This window comes from Gavia stellata, chromosome 10 (genome assembly GCF_030936135.1).
Source record: "Gavia stellata isolate bGavSte3 chromosome 10, bGavSte3.hap2, whole genome shotgun sequence".
Classification (NCBI taxonomy): Eukaryota; Metazoa; Chordata; class Aves; order Gaviiformes; family Gaviidae; genus Gavia; species Gavia stellata.
Window position 1 is genome coordinate 30466990 of NC_082603.1, and position 16283 is coordinate 30483272.

The following is a 16283-nucleotide window of genomic DNA, read 5'->3' on the forward strand; positions in this document are numbered from 1 at the left end:
AAATCAAAGATACCACTCCAAGGAAAAGGGAAGGAAAAAAAGGCCCTTGTGATGACAGTTCAGATTGAAATTAATTTGCCTACTTGCAGAAATTCTGAAAGTGTTTGCTCTTGATTTTTCATCCCCACCACATGGCAGCTGCTTTCTTCCAAAGCACACACTTGCACTGTTGTGGGCTGTAGGAGCAAGACAGCCAACATTGGAAATAGACATGTCCTGCAGTGGCATGGCAAGCAACGGGCACAGCGGCCACACCACAGGGTGTGTGGAGCCGTAAGTACATACACAGACACAGACTTGTGTCTGGCGCAGGGACTGACAGAGCAGGAAGGTGTCACAAATATAAATCTCAGGCCAGGGAGCCAAAGAACTCGACCGAATTTTAGTCACATGGGTATCTCTCAGTTTCCCTTGGCTGCCTCCATCAACTGTGGCCCAAAGTTGTAAAACCTGCCCACAGCTGCTCCGCTCACCCCCAACCTGATGTTTCACACTGTGACTTTATGCAGGCTTGTTTGGGTCTAACAAGGTCCTTATTTTTCTACAATGCAGGAAATAAGGAAACCAGCCATCAATTATTAGAAGCGCAGCAGATCTGAGCCGCGTGGCTGTAAAACAGATTTTTCTTTAATGAAACTGAGCTGGCATTTGCCAGAAATAACAAGTGCCCAAGACCAAAATGTAAATCAAAACTAAAGGAGAGTTTTCAAAACTTTGAATCATTGGTAGCAACAGACAAGCTCAGAAGGAGGTTGGTATGATTTTGGAATGTCTTAAAAATGTGTGACTAATATGACTTCTAAAGACATTATTTGTGAGTTAGTATTTCAGTCTCCCCACAGAAAGAAAACATCATGACTAGAGAGGGCCACAATGTTTGCTGTAATAACTGTGTTAGTATGTCACTACTGCTATGCTAGGAAGGAGGCTAAGAGCTTTTGTTTGCATTTCAGAAAGCAAAGAAAGGGAAGACATTAATGTTGAAAATCATCAGTGCTTGGTAAGAGAAGGAAGATCACAGCTGTTACCCTTTCCCCACGTGTCCAGGTTTTAAACCCAGCACTTGGTTTTAGTTGGTCTCAGCCCAGGTCCTAGGAGACAGTAAGTTCCATCACATCTCTGAATAGAGACCAGTCTAGTCAAGGAGGAGTGGTGCTGTTTGCTGAAGAGAGAGACATAACAAGAGGAAAGAAAAGGCGGGCTTGGAGGAAACATCAGTTGCTAGCGATTGCCTTACCATAATTATTATCAAAACTGTGTGACTGTGGTGTGATAATGCTCCTCCTTCCCCAGCCTGTCCCCTACTCTTTGTCATGAAACCTGGAATGAGGCCCTAAATCTGGCCTCAATATGGATCCTAGGCCCAAGGACTGCAATGCAGAGGGCACATGAAGGAAGAGCAGCACCAGGTCTGGAATCCGATCTTTTACAGATTGCAAGTGGAAGCCGTTGAATGCAATTGTCTGCGGTTGAAATGAATCATTTCTTCCATAGGAACATCCAAACCTGGCTCAGCAACTCCAAGTACCAGAAGATTTATCACATCCTTTGCTAAGCTGTGCCAGGGTTAATTATTCTTGCAGTCAAATACATGGGTCTTCCTTCTTGTTAGGTCTTTCTCAATTTCCAGCCGTGAGATGCCATTCTGCGTTTATCTGCACCCAAAAGAACCCTAAAGTATCACGTATTTTCTCCTCTGGTGCATCTCCGGAACAGACCAGATTGCCTCTAATCTTCCATTAGTCCATCAGTACCACATGTGGGTTAGCATCTTCCAGTTCTTCTCCAAATCCTTTGATTTTTCAAAGCCATTTTAGAAAGTGTGAGCATTAATCTATCTTCCTGCAACTAGAGTGATGTTTAACAGAAAGATAACATCACTTCCCTATGCTTTTTAATAACGTATCAGATCACCTCGTATCCCATTAGAAATGTATCTTCTCATACTAATTCAATATGACATCCCAATCCTTTTCAGCATCACTACTTTCCAGGACATACAGCCTCCCATCTATAAAAACAGTTTATATCCTCCATGCCAAAGTACAGTCTTGTGTGCTTGACTGTATGAAAATATTCATGGTCCAGTTCCTGACCATTGCTTAAGAAATCCATGTCACATGCCAGTCACTTTCTAATTTTTATTTATTATTCCCTTAATCTGAAGCAACAGACAAACTTTACGGGCAGTGGTTTTCTATGTTCTGTCAGGATTTCAGTAAAAACTATTAAATAACACTGGGAACAAAACTCAAACTTTCAGAGTTGTTTACAAAATACTGTCACTGTACAAAATATTGTTGTTTGCTGTGCATCTCAATTTCTATAGATAAATCAGTTTTTACTCCATTCAGAAGGCAACATTACTGTTTTCTATACCACTATTTTTCTGCCATCAACACTGCATGTGAAGATTCAAAATGTATTCCAGAAGCTTAAGTCTAATCTACCAAAACATTTACCTCTGCCAGCCTCACTGTCAGGCTTGTTATAAAGCAAGAACAAGCTCGATGAACTCTTAAGAAGCAGAACAGCTTCCTTCAGCTGCTATGTTAATGCAGATTTCCGCCACGATACAGCCCCCGTTCAAAACAGTCTAAACTCCACCTGGGCCATAAGGATGTAGATAGGACCAACAACTAAAGGCTGACAGTGCTGGAGGACTTCAGCGTGGTCAGTTAATTTTCGTATTTGGAAAACAGGATGCATTGCGAATGAATAATAATAATAATTCAATGTGAGCCTAATTCAGTATCAATAAGGCTATTTCCTTCTTCAGAACAATGGTTGGCATTTTCTATCCCCAACAGGCAATCGTTTGTTAGCAATGGCATGTCCCCAGAATGCCACAGAACATTTCACAACTGCTTTGCACATAAAAATCAATCATTTTCCATGCCCAGTCGTCCCACCACTGGCTCTCCCAACTGCTGCTCTTAGAGCCCTTCACTCAGTCTGGTTTTTATTGTATGCCTTCTCAGTGTTTTCTTGACAAACAAATGAGTGGCCAGAAACACCATCGTTAGACAAGGAGGGATTTGAACTTTGTTCAGTAAGTCAGAGAGGACAGAAGCCTGGAGTATTACAGTTTGAGGGACCTCTTGTAACTCTTTACAGTGCCTAAGCAGTTCAGCATGGGAATTAAAAATGTCACAGGAATGAGTCGGGCCCAAAGAGTTACATCCCACAGTAGGATTTCCATCCAGCCTGTCTTTAAAAACTCCAGTGACAAACAACTCACAGCCTGCTTGGGCACCATATATAAAAAGCTAAGTATTAGTTAACATCTTTCCTAGTGTCAAGCCCACATAATCCCTGTTGAAGAGTAAACCAATGTAGAAGAGACAGAAGGTGCTGAATATCAGGTGCATTTCACAAAGTACTGAGTACCAACAGGGAAAACCTACAGCCACACTCAGGTTCAGAAAGGATGCAATAGGAGATTTTCTTCCATACCAGCAGAATAAGACTGGTTCCTCTGAAGGATGTGTGGGCACCATGCACACAAATTACAACTCTGATCTATAAATAGGTGGATTCCATGTTTAGAAGGTCCTTGTCATATCTAGTTTATATTCCAAATCTGGGTTGCTCATCAAACTAGCAAATGCCGTAGTCAGGACCCTTCACACTGGAAGCTGTATCCAATCTTCCAGATTGTTTTCTCTAGTGGTAGTTGGTATCATAATTCATTTTTACCTAAATGCCAGCTGGTTATAAGATGAGGCTATTTTTCACCAAGCTTCCTCTCAAGTCTCATATTATCTAGGCTCTGAAACTGCCTCCCTGTCACTTCAGAGTGACTGCTTGCTGCCGAAACATCTACCCCATGCATAAAACATCTTTATTACCTCTAATGTTTACTGTTCTTAATTTTCAAGTCTCCCAGCAACTTCTCCAGCAGCTAATAAAAACTCTATTGTTGGCATTAACACTAACCCTTAGCAAGGAAAGGTCCCCAGGCAGGTTAGTCCCATTTTGAGAAACTTAACCTGGGTACCACTGAAGCAGCAAGCCTCTGCAAAACACCAGTGTTTCAACTCAAACTTGCCAAATAAACTGCTCTTGTAGCCAACACCATCATGCATTCAGGCTCAAAACACTATTGATGATTAGTCATTCCAATGGTTTGCTCTCACCTTCTAGATTTTGGTCCCCTTTATATTGGCTTTCTATGACTAATTTTGCAAAATACAGGCACTTGTAAAAGTATTTGTGGAAGTGACAAACTTATAAGCAAATGGGCATAAAAGCGAATTTTGACAAAGCAATCCAAGTATTCATGCCAGTAATCTCTGCCTAACAGCTTCTGACAGGATGCAGTAAGAGAAAGGAGATCGCATACGAATAATGTTTCCAATAAAAGCTAGCCAAATCACCCTGACAGATTTTGAGTATTTACACATTCAACAGACCAAAAGCTATTTACACCAGTTGCCGTACTTCCACATATTTAGTCCACAATTCAAATAAGTTACAGCCCTTTGTATATATTTAAAAATAGGCCAACAGCAAAGTTGCACAAAGTAAAAGACAGAGGCCAGGAGACTAACAGAGTAGAAAGAACAAGATATTGAGACTCAAGGGCGGGGAAAGAGCAAGTGGGCTCTAGGGGTAAACATCCCCTTAAATTTCCTGCATACCCATTCAAATCAGACAGATGCTGAAATGCATGGGGATCTTTGTTTTGAAAAGAGAACCATTCACACACATAGTCTGTAGCTTATCCCCACAAAAATATGACAAGTCAGCAAACCTTATCAAATAGCTCAAGAACTCAAAGAAGAAGAATATAAGCCAATTTGTGGTGAGTTGGCAAGAGGAAAAATAAGAAGCAAAACTGTTCAGATTAAAAATGTGAGACATCTTTTTCTTTTGCCAAGTGAACTGAGTCCATACTTACAGGACAAACTTCTGTGCATTAGCCCTCCAGGGCTCAAGTCTGCCTCCTTTTTATCCACTCTTGGTTTTAAAATGTCGTCACTTCAGATTTGCACTAGAGCTAGCGACAATGGAATCAGGCCAGCTCAGTTTCAGTTGAACATAAACCAGCTCTGATGACTTCAAGGAAACTGAACATTACAACAATCAGATATCCAGAAAGAAGGAATTTAGTGTTGCTTTTTCTTCTTCAAGTCCTGGGAGACAGTCTCAGCTGCATGTAAAATCTCTTCTGTCAGAGTGGTGAGGATCTCAGGAACCTTGGAGTAGCTACCTGCACCTCAAGCCCTGGGGGCATACAATCCATCGGGTGCTTTCTGCCTCAAGAAGAACAGCCATAAGAGACTTTTCCATCTGCTGGAAAGCAAGGGCAACCCTAAAGTTGCTTCCTCCAGCAAACCAGGGAGGAAGATTTTCTTCCAACAGGTACTTATTATTGCCTATTTCCAACACAGCTCCCTTACTGTAGCCTCCTTTCCCTCACCTCAACATGTCAAGCACTAAAATAAATGAGAGAATTTGTTCCTCAGCAACAATTCTGCAAATGGCCGCGTAAACCAGATGCCAAACAGTAAGAAACCCGACTAAAATGTTCCATTAAAAACCTTACTCTCCCAAAGATAGCAAATACGTATTTTGCACTCTTCACCACTCACACTCGAGGAGACTTACCAACAAGGGCAAGCACCACGTACTTCACGTAGCAAAGAGAGAAATCTGGTCCACGCACACACTGTGTAGAGGGGGTGCAGCCACACTCAAGCAAGTGCAACCCCAGGCTGATACAGCCATATGTTGCAGCACAGCATCCTGCAGTAACACCAGATCAGATCTCAAACAGAGCACAGCCACATCACCTGAACTCTGCACCTGAACTAACAAGCTCTGTCCCTCAGCATAGAAAATGAAGCTGGCTCTGATGGTGTGCCGAAACAATCGTACTGTTTCAGGCTCCAAAACTAGCTTGTCTTTCTCTACACCATACTCCATTACATTCTTGCAGTAGAAATATCATGAATAGTACAGACTTGCCCCAAAATGATACAAGTAAGTGGTACAGCCTAGAATAGAGCACCCTAGCTCTTTTCATTCAAAAAATTTATATACTTGGCCATGTCAGCTGCTGGCACAATCCTTCACCATTTTTGCCTGTTTCATGTACAATGGCAGATCACACCAGCTTTAGACCCATTCAAGATCCTGAACAGGAAGAAAAATTAAAGATGAACATGCTGTGCTGACTGACCTTGGCATCCAAGCTACTGGGCTGCTTCTGCTTGCACACTTTTCTCTCTGGGTGAGAGTTTAACACTTGGATCTTCTCATCTGTGCCTCAAAAGAGCATAGATGGGATTTTCAAAAACATTCAGTACTGGTCTCCTCCTGAAGTCAATGCTACAACTCCCTGAAATTTCAGCAGGAGCAGCAGGGCAAAGCAAGAGTTATGAAACCTCATGTTAAATCCTTTCTGGGATTTTACCAGAAAATACTGGGAAATAAAACAGAAATTTCCTCTTTTATCTGTTCTCACTTTAACTCTCTCTTCTCTGTCCAGCACAGACGGGGGTTGGGACGTAGGCAGGACTTACATAAGGAACAATAAGCAAGAGCTGTTTTGGAGTGAAATGAGTCCTTCTGAATGCATAATGTTGCTTTCCTCGAGCACCCTTCCTGTCGTATTTGGTCTTCTCTCTTAAGCGTCTGCCACTATGGAGACCTTCCGTCAAAGAGCACAACATACAGTCATTGTAAGTGACTGATCATTTGCTCTCAGTGGAGGATTCAGGTTAAATCAAAGCCAGCTGCTTTAGAGAGGGGCAGGCGGCTAAAAAGAAGTTAAACAAAATAATAATAAAAAATGCAATCTAGAACCTACATACATAGGAAATCTATTCTTGTATTTCAAATAAATAACTCTAAGGTATTTAAGCCTCATGCACAGAAAACAATTTTGTAACTTTTTTTTAAGTCATCCTCTTGCATTGTTGTTCTGCCCTAATAACTCTGAAATGTGCTACTCATCTCTCCCAGTTAAATATCCTGTTTCACAAGCCCACTCCTAGATATCTGAAACTGCACAGCATTTCTATCTAGCTTTAGGCACATAGCATTCCAAAGAATTAATATTTAAACTTATTATAAAGGAACAGGGAATGCATTAAGCATGCAGTATTTAGCAAAACATTCATATTAATAAACTGTGTGTTGCTCGTTTGAAGGACATTTATCATTCTTTAAACTCAAAAAAAGATTATGCTCCAGAACTGACACATGTATCTGTATTTTCCTTTTATTACAACCAAGACTTAGATAGGATTATAGAGTGGAAGCTATCAAATTTCAATTTTTACAACACGCTTAAAATTATATTATCTTTCTTTGCCTAGGGGATTGTTGACTTCAGTATTTAAGTGACTTAACCACAACAAATTGCGAAAAAGCAGTGAACCACAGCACTTATTTTAAATAATCCTAGACCCTCTACCTCTTCTTGGGAAGCGCCTCATGTCAACGTTTTTAAACATGTTATTGCTCTTGTATCTCTTGATTGTAGATAAATGAATTAAAAAAACCCTAATCAGTTACAAGATATCACTTAATTGTTTTTCTTCCTCTTATATTAGCCTTTGATTTACACTTCAGATACACTCTCCCAAGCCAGCACGTGTAATTTATTTACAGCATTGGAAGGCAGGCAAAATACATCATCTACTGTTATACAACCTTCTACTAGGTATTAAAATACCAGGCCCCTGGAGACACACTTCATATAGTTCAGCAAGTTCCAAAACAAACCAAACCACCAACCCCTTAAGTACTTAAAACAACAATGGAGTTCTGTATTAAAAAAGTTAGTTTTACAGTATTTGATGATGTCGCCTTAGTGTCATTTTTCCCTCTGGCTAAATATGCAAAGAAACATGTAAGAATGTACTTGCTTTCCCCTCATTCTAAAATAACTGACAACTCTATAGCTCTCACAAAGCCCTCTTCTTATCACACGCATAAATGCCAGAATTAAATGCAGTTTAAGATGCTTTGCATTCATTTAACCCTTAGAATAAATTTAATCAGGTAGATTCAATTTCAGCGCTCCTTACCAATCCACTACGCAAAATACTCACATATACATTCAGACATAATGACAGAAGAGTCAGACATAATTATTAGATTTAAACCATTACAATTGCTTAAAAAAAAAAAAAAAGAGATAGAGCTCAAGCTCAAAGAACGTGTGGACGAGGCATTGTGGGACATGGTTTAATGGGCATGGTGGTGTTAGTTGATGGTTGAAGCTGAAGGTCTTTTCTAACCTTAGTGATTCTGTGATTCAAGTTTGTGATGATTTGACTGAGTTCAATCTTGTAATTCCTAAATGCTCAACACCTTAAAATAACCTGAAACACAGAATTTGGATCTATTTCCTACTGCAGCTCTAGCAGCATCTCATCTGTTTTTCAAGTAGTCTCCTTTCGACAAATAATCTTAATCATTAACAATCATTTAATATATCCAAACTAATGACCATAATAAAAATTAAAAAAAAAGAAATCCTTGTTCCAGGTTACTAGTGAAGCGCAGATTCTGAGAACAGAAAGTTCCAACTGAGATTTCACATACTGGGTGCCAGAAGTGTAATAGGAGGGGACGGAAGACGGGGAATTCTTTGCCTCTGTTCTTCAGAGCCTGTGCAGAAAGGTAGTGCTGCAGTAGTCTGAACTGATACTTATCTGAATGGAAGAACAGGCCCTTGCCCTTTTTACATGCCCCATTTAAATGCAATAAAATGGCATGAGTGGTTTTAACTGGTCGTTCTGTCTATGTCATTGTAACGCTCCCTGCTCTCAGCAGAAGATAACAGCTGTGCCATATTCAGAAACACATACTTTTGCTATTGTTTGCACATTTGTAGGGCAAGATTACACTGTACCACAGTTAGCGAGCACTGCCCTTGCTTTGGAACCCTGTATTCTTTGAGTTACATCAGTGTGCTGAGAAATAACGTTTGGTGGCCGAGAAAAAAAAGCAAACAAAAACAACAGTCTATTAAAAGCAGTTTCATGCACTGTGAAATGATTACTAGATTGCACGCCTTGTTCAAGCCTGTTGACATATAATGATAGAAACCTGGAGTACAAAATGGAGTGGTTTACATCTATATTCCCTCCCCAATTACCCTGCCATCGACACCGTCAACAGTTCTAAAAATCACTAAGCAGCAGAGGTTCAAGTTTCCAGAATAATGGTAATCCTGGTACTGAACATAGAACTTATAATCACAGTACTACAAATTTATCTTCATAGTCCATACGTTATTCCACTTCCTAGCCTACAGATGGATTTAATACAAGCTTGTTATTTGTTCTACAAGCTTTTCCCTGTACACAGGATAAAGAACTACTGTAATATTAGGATTGAAATACTGACCCAGCTAAAGTTAGTGGCAAGACTCCTACTAATATTAATTATTGTAAAATGTTGTCCCTCCTATTCAACGTACTGAGCATCTTTGCTCACTGAAACTGAAAAAAAAAAACCCAACCAACTTCGTTGCAGTAAAGAAGTACTATCTCCCAGAAGACACCCGCATTACATTTAGTAGTTTTACTAAATAGAATCTTGAAGCACTTCCAGAATATAATCTCAAATCTACTAAAAATCCTCAGCATACACTTTAACAGTTTATGTGTATACAGGGTCGAACTGTAACTTAAAAATAATCATTTAGATATAGTTGAATACATAATTTAGAATATTCTAAGTCCGAAGTATTTTTAGTTGATGAGACTGCTGACAGGAACACAGTAATGCACATACTTAAGTACTGGCAAGATACAGATTTTAAACTTTTTCTTTCTATAAAAGAAGAAAGGAAAAGATATTTTTCTTCTCATCCCATTTAGCAGAGTATATAATTATCCCCATTTTCACTCCATGTGTTCATGTAACATTTTAAAACCAGAGCAAGTGATTTCTTATTTTTTACTTCTACTCCTTCAAGTAAAACTCAAGAAGTTACAAAATCTCTTCCACAGATCAGACTTATTTCCTGTAATCCAACATTATTTGTTATTCCATATAATTCTACACAACAATAAGACAGATACAATATTTATTCTCTTCCTTTTTTTCCAATAGCTGTATTTTTTTCCTGAAGCAGAATGGGGTTTTTTTGCTTTTACTTTACAAGTACTGAATGCCTTTATATGACAGGTCGATCATTAGATCTTTTGGTTTGTATTTACTAAATATTCTCTACTACCAGTCCCTAAATAACAAAAAAATTAATTATTAGGTACAATTAAACCTCTTTTAAATTAAATCCATGAAAGGGTCATCTTCAATTCAGTAACTGATTTTGCAACACAAATCATTAGAAGAAATTCCTTCAGCAGCAAGTAACTGAAAGTTATTTTCCTATTCAAGACAATTAAGCATTTTAGCCAGCTTAAGAGAGGAAGGGACAGTCACAATTTATCCCAAATGACTTTATGCACACATTGTCCAATCTGCAGTTTCTTCTCCTTTCTCCCCTTACCAAAAAAAAAAAAAGAAAATTACAAAAAAAAACAAAACAAACCAACAGACCATGAAATAAAAAGGAATTCTGTAACTGCAAGCTCTGTTCAAATAAACCTTTAAATTCCTTTTTGTAGCAGAGAGTTCAAATGCAGCAAGCAAGATAACTACAGTGAAAAGAAGAAAAATTTATTACTGTAGCTTTATATAAAATTGAGAGAGTTTAAAGATCACCATACCAGTGAGCCCATTCCCTGTCTCCTTATCAGCCCATATAATATTTATCAGCTTTACACAGTCCCATTTGCTCCAGTGGGATAATTCAGGTGAACACAGATAAGATGTATGAAAGAAAACGGCAGAATCGGGCCCAAGACCAGTCAATACACCTAATAAGTCATACAACCAAAACATATGCTTTTGCTTAAGATCCCAACAGTATAAGCTGTTACTTAATGCAAGGACTGTCCAGCCAACCAAGGGAACAGTCACAGGGGTTTGCAAAGGCAAGACTTAACCCTCCTTCTCAACAGCAGAAGAAAATTAATACATTTCAATACATTGGGTGTATGTTTGCCGAAAGCAGCTACACCTAAAAAAAAAAAACAAACACACAAAAAAACCACAACGCACTTTCTCCTTTGTCCGAATAAAAAAAATACTCTCAACAAGGAAACATCCAACTACTGCAACCTGAAGAGCTTATTGTTTTGCCCACTGTAAGTTAATATCTGAAGCAGTTACTGCAAAGGTCTGGGCCATTTGGATGATTTCCCAGTGGCACAACTAACAGGATAAATCTCGTCATTTCTACTGAGTCATGAATTAGGTACACCGAACGAAACTGGAAAAGAATGAAAAGGAGAAGTGTTTCCTGGCAACAACCATAATCAGTGTCATTAAAAAACTGAGGTATTTGACATCTTTATAGATTAGTCTTTTGTCACCACTAAAGCTTTCTTTCCCAAAAGTTTCTTTCCTGTTGACAATAATTATTTTGCCCTGTGTTACTTTCAAAATGGTAATACCATAGCATGAAATTCAACGAAACAGAACCAAAACCACCGGATCCCAGGAAAACATTGTAAAGTGGACTCCATACCTTATGGTACAGTTATTCTATGCCGAGCAGACCACATATGCCTCTAAGAAACACTGTCTGGGTGCAAATACTATGCCTTGTGACACAGAGGGAAATCAATGATCAAGAAAAGCATGGTGTGTATCACAGCCAATCATACCAGGAGGGAGAGGCTGGGTGAAAACTGGGTGTTTATTTTAAACAGCTCCCAAACAGAACAAAACATGAAGCACCATTCCAAAATACTGATATTTTTGGTAAACAACCAACAGCTCCATCCTGCAAAGTTTAGACCCAAATGATCTGATTCCCAGAAGTAATCCTCACCACCACTCCTCAAGTTTTTGTTTGGCTGTTCATGTAAAAAGACTTGCTCAGGCACAGAAGCATTTTGCAGGATCATAACTTAAGCACTGTGAAGCAGTAGAGTAACACCACAGAGACATTACAGCAGAAGGATGTTTTTTCCGCATTGTGATTACTTCAAAGCTGCCCTTTTAATTAGTAGGATAGCGTATCATTTTGATTCATTCTTTTTTGAAAAAAATAAAAAAAAAAAGGAAAGGCATGTTTAGGAAAAAAAAATGTTTACAGGCAACTATAAAAATTGATTCTGCTCTTGTTAAAGAGGATCTTTCACCCTCTCTACTTGCAGCTTTCAACTGCGGATAAACCAAAACCAGGAGGCACATTCTGTAATCTAACCCAGATTGCAAAGGGAATTACTGGGTACACGGTACTCTGGGGCTGGAGAGCCAGAGACGCACAGCATGATGATCTGAAATCAAACTGTCATCAGTTTCTTTCCCAAAACCTTTTACTGGGTAAATATGAATATTTCCCTCATTCCCACTTCTTAGCCATATCTTGTTGTATCACACCCACATACAGCCATCCTTGGCCCTTTTCTTTATCTTCCTAAGAGAACCAGGGGTGTTGGGAGATAGTTTACACCACTCCTTGAAAGATCAGCAGCCCTCCCATCTGCAGCATAGCTCACTGTAGATACACAGAGCTCTGATTTTACAGTTAGATCACAGTGAGCAATTGAGTGACTTCTCTTATTTCTGTGGAAGTGACTCAGAAGCACAGGGTGCTGAGCAGGGGCTGGCAGCTCGCAGTATTCCGTGGGAGAACTCCAAAATGCCCGAGTGGACATTAAGGCACTGGCTGACACCATACAGGTCAGAAGCAGCAGCACAGCCTACCCATTTTAAATCAGACTCTAGCCCAAAATTTTACTTTCCCTAACTTCTCCTGAAAATATCTTCACAGGGAAAAAAAAAAAAAAAACAAAAAGCAAAAACAAAACGAAAAAAAACCCACCCAAGAACTGCGAGCGCTGCCATCTTTGGAAAAATCCAACTTTATCCATCAAATCACCATGCTCAGTAAATGAACCCTATCCTGCCCATGGATACCTCCTACTTACTCCCATGACTCAAGTCACCCACATGCTGAAGCAACCACAAGGTAACACCCTAGACAGAAAATACATTAAACAAAAAACAGCAACAAAACTTAAAACACAATTTTTTTCCCAGTGGTGAAAAGGGGAAATCGATCAGTCATGAAAGACGAATTAGCAACCTTCTCCCATGCCCACCTACATCTACTATAAAAGTCCCAAGTGAGTGGATATTACACTTCTCTTCTTTCCCTCCCTACACCCCTGCCCTCTGCAGCAGCCACAAGAGAAATATGCATGAAAAGAATGAAAAGAGGACTAAGTGGCTCAAAGGGAAAAAGAAGAAAAAAAAAAAAAAGAAAAAAAAAGGACAGTGCTCTTCAACAGCCTGCTTGGGTAGGGCAATGCACGGGTAGGATTTTAAGCCGGTATGAACCCCAGTCAAGTGGCACCAACCTCACCCATAGGACCACAAGGGACTTGAACATCTCAGGAGTCCGTTCTACAGGCAGCAGTTGCCGCAGCGCAGCGGTACTAGAGCTCGTAGCTGTCCCTTCATACTTCGTGAATCCTCCTTCTCCCCCCTCCAAACCTGGTTCTGTGTAACAGACCTTCATTTCATTCTTGCCAAACATTAACAACCTTTTTTTTTTTTTTAAATCAGGAGAGGAGAACTGCAGCATTAACAAACAGAAAAATAAAACAGGTAATTTATAACCTGCTGCTCCGCTCTGTCTGTGTTCACTGGTGATGAACAAACACATCCTACAGTTTGCAGGACAGCCCTAGCACAGATTGAGGTGTTCATTAACATAACTTCATAGCAATGAAAGGTGCCATCACCCTAGGTAACAAGCTCACATAAGAAACTGTTACTAGTCCAAGGGCACGCAGCAGTCTACTTTTATTTTTCAGAAGAATGGACAGAAAAGGATGCACTGAAAAAATCCTAGTGCGAACTGCCTTACGCCAACAAGATAACAGCACATACATCTCTAAAACAGGGAATAGGAAAGGATTGAGAAGAGAAAAAGAGAACTACCTATTTAACGTTACAGAAAACATTAATATTAATAACCTTAGGTGCACATATGTCTCTGCAAGTGGCTTTGTAGCACAAAGGAATGCTTAAATTCCCTCTGATCCCATCCAATGATACCTTAGAGGAATTATTTTAAAACTAAGTTTTGATGAACAAATTCCAGCTCAATTAAGTTCTAACTCAAAAGGGTAGCTAATAGATTTCAGTGGGCAATTCCTAACCTAGCTTCAGCGCCACTTCTTTAACAAGGGATAGATGAAAATTGGGCATTTCTTAATTAGCAGAATTTGCCCTCACGCCATGCCTGAAAGGCACCAGGAAGCCCAAGTCTGAGGATTCACTGCCTGAATCCAGCATTTGTAACACCTCCTTGAAATACAAACTATAAATCCAAGCAACCGTGGTGAAACTGCTGAATAAGAACTAGGCATTTATTGTCAGTCAGGCATACTCACAAACAAACACCCCACACGCACACTCAGGCGCAGGACAGACTAACCCAGTGTTCAGCACCATCCTCAAAACAACCACCTCGGAGAAGCGACCGAAGCGAGCACCGGTCGCTCAGGAGAACTAATGAAGATGCTGGTCAGGATTTCTTAAAGAATATCGAGAAACGCTCTGCCGCCCATTGTCAAAAAAGAGTCTGGTTTATCCTTCGCCTCCAAGGTGCATAGGAAAAAAAAAAAAGTTTTAAAGCTTGCAGTTAAATAAACAAATTAGAAAACATCCTGAAGACAAAAAAGAAGGGGGGGGGAAGGCTTGATAAACATTTTGTTTGGTTGGTGAATATTTTTTTTGGTGGTGGTAGTGTTCGGTTCACGCGTTTTTAAACTCACCCTTCACACTTTGATGTTTCTGCTGCTGGAAATAATCTTTGGAGCCTCTAGTGCATCGCAGCTCCTGCGCCCTCGGCAGAATCGGGATCCTCTCGAATATGCTGGGTCTTTTGGGGACGAAATCTAGCAGCGGCGCTGACATTTCAGGGGGGCTCTGCTGAGGCTCCGTGTGGTCACTGCCGTTGCTGACAGTTATTTTAAAGGACATCTGAGGGTTCAAGAGAGCTTTACCACTGCTGGGACGGGCCACCCGCGGCAGTTCCTTCAGAGGTGCTCCCTGGCATTTATCGGTCACCTCGAAGCGAGCCGGACCGGCGCTGGCTTTCTGACCGCCTGCGAGCTCACAGTGCATGTCCCCGTCCGGCTGCTGCCAGGGCCCTCGCCGCTCTCCTGCAGCGAGCGGCAGACGGGGTGTCAGCGCGGGCGGCCGCCTCAGCCCCGCCGCCTCAGCCCCGCGCCGGCGGCCGCCTCAGCCCCGCCGCGCGCGCCGCCAACGGCCGTTAACCGCCGCCCGCGCGCCGGGAGGCCGTCCACAGCGCGCGGCCGGCCGCGGGGAGCGCGACGCGCCCTCAGCCCCGCTCGCTCTCTCACGCACAGCGGCCGGAGGGGGATGAAACGGGGGGCTTAGACCGCGGCGGCGGCTCGCCCGTGAGGGACGGGGAGGCTGGCGCCGCGCGTCGGCTTTACTCCCTCTCCAGGCAACACCGCCGGGCTTGTCGTCACCGCTCCGGGGAAGGCGAGACCGGCCGGGAGGGGAGGGGGGGCCCGGCGCACGGCCGGGGTTGTGTCGAGGCCGGTGCCTTTCAGCGGAGGCATCCAAACAGCGGCCACCCAGGCAACGGCGGACGCGGCGGCAGCGCACGCAACGCCGCGGGGCGTGTTTTTGCCAACGCCGGGCGTTCACGCCGGGCTCAGCGCGGCCCCTGGGTCACCGGCCCCGGCGACGCGCCGAGACGTGCGTGAGGGAGCGCCCGCACGGGCGCGGGCAGCGCCTCGGCGCGGCGGTGACAGCCGCGCCCCCGCGCTCCTACCTGGGAGGGGCCGCCCGGGGGGACGCGCTGCCCGCCGGCTCCCGCCGCCCCCGCGCCCCGTCCTGCCGCCGCCGCCGCCGCGCCGGGCTCATGGGCTCAGCCCCGCTCCCCCGCCGCAGGGCCGGCTGCCTGAGTGAAGGCGGCACGGGCCATTACCCTGGCGCGGCGGCGGGGCCAGCCCTTCGCTCGGGCCAGTCGGGGCGGGCAGGGGGAGGGCTGTGCCGCCGGGGCCGCCCCTCGGGGCTTTGACAGCGGCGCGGCCGGGAGCGGGGTCCGCCCGCGGGCCCGGCCGCCCCTCACGGCCTCGCCCGACCGGCGGCGGGGAGGGAGCCGGGGACCCCGCGCTTGCCGCGGGCGTCGGGAGAGGGTGAACGCCTCCCTGCGCCCCGAGCCTCGTCGGAGGGCCCGCACCTTCCCCGTG

The 16283-nt window shown here is 42.9% G+C and overlaps 1 protein-coding gene across 1 annotated transcript in view; it reads right to left on the bottom strand.

The window, feature by feature from the left end:
- GLIS1 (GLIS family zinc finger 1) overlaps positions 1–15647 on the bottom strand; it is a 208549-nt gene extending 192902 nt beyond the window's left edge. Inside the window, 3 exon segments of the mRNA XM_059822134.1 lie at positions 14832–15221; positions 15433–15610; positions 15612–15647. Coding sequence (XP_059678117.1) covers positions 14832–15221; positions 15433–15610; positions 15612–15647 — 604 coding nt within the window.
- Between the last annotated feature and the right edge of the window lie 636 nt (positions 15648–16283).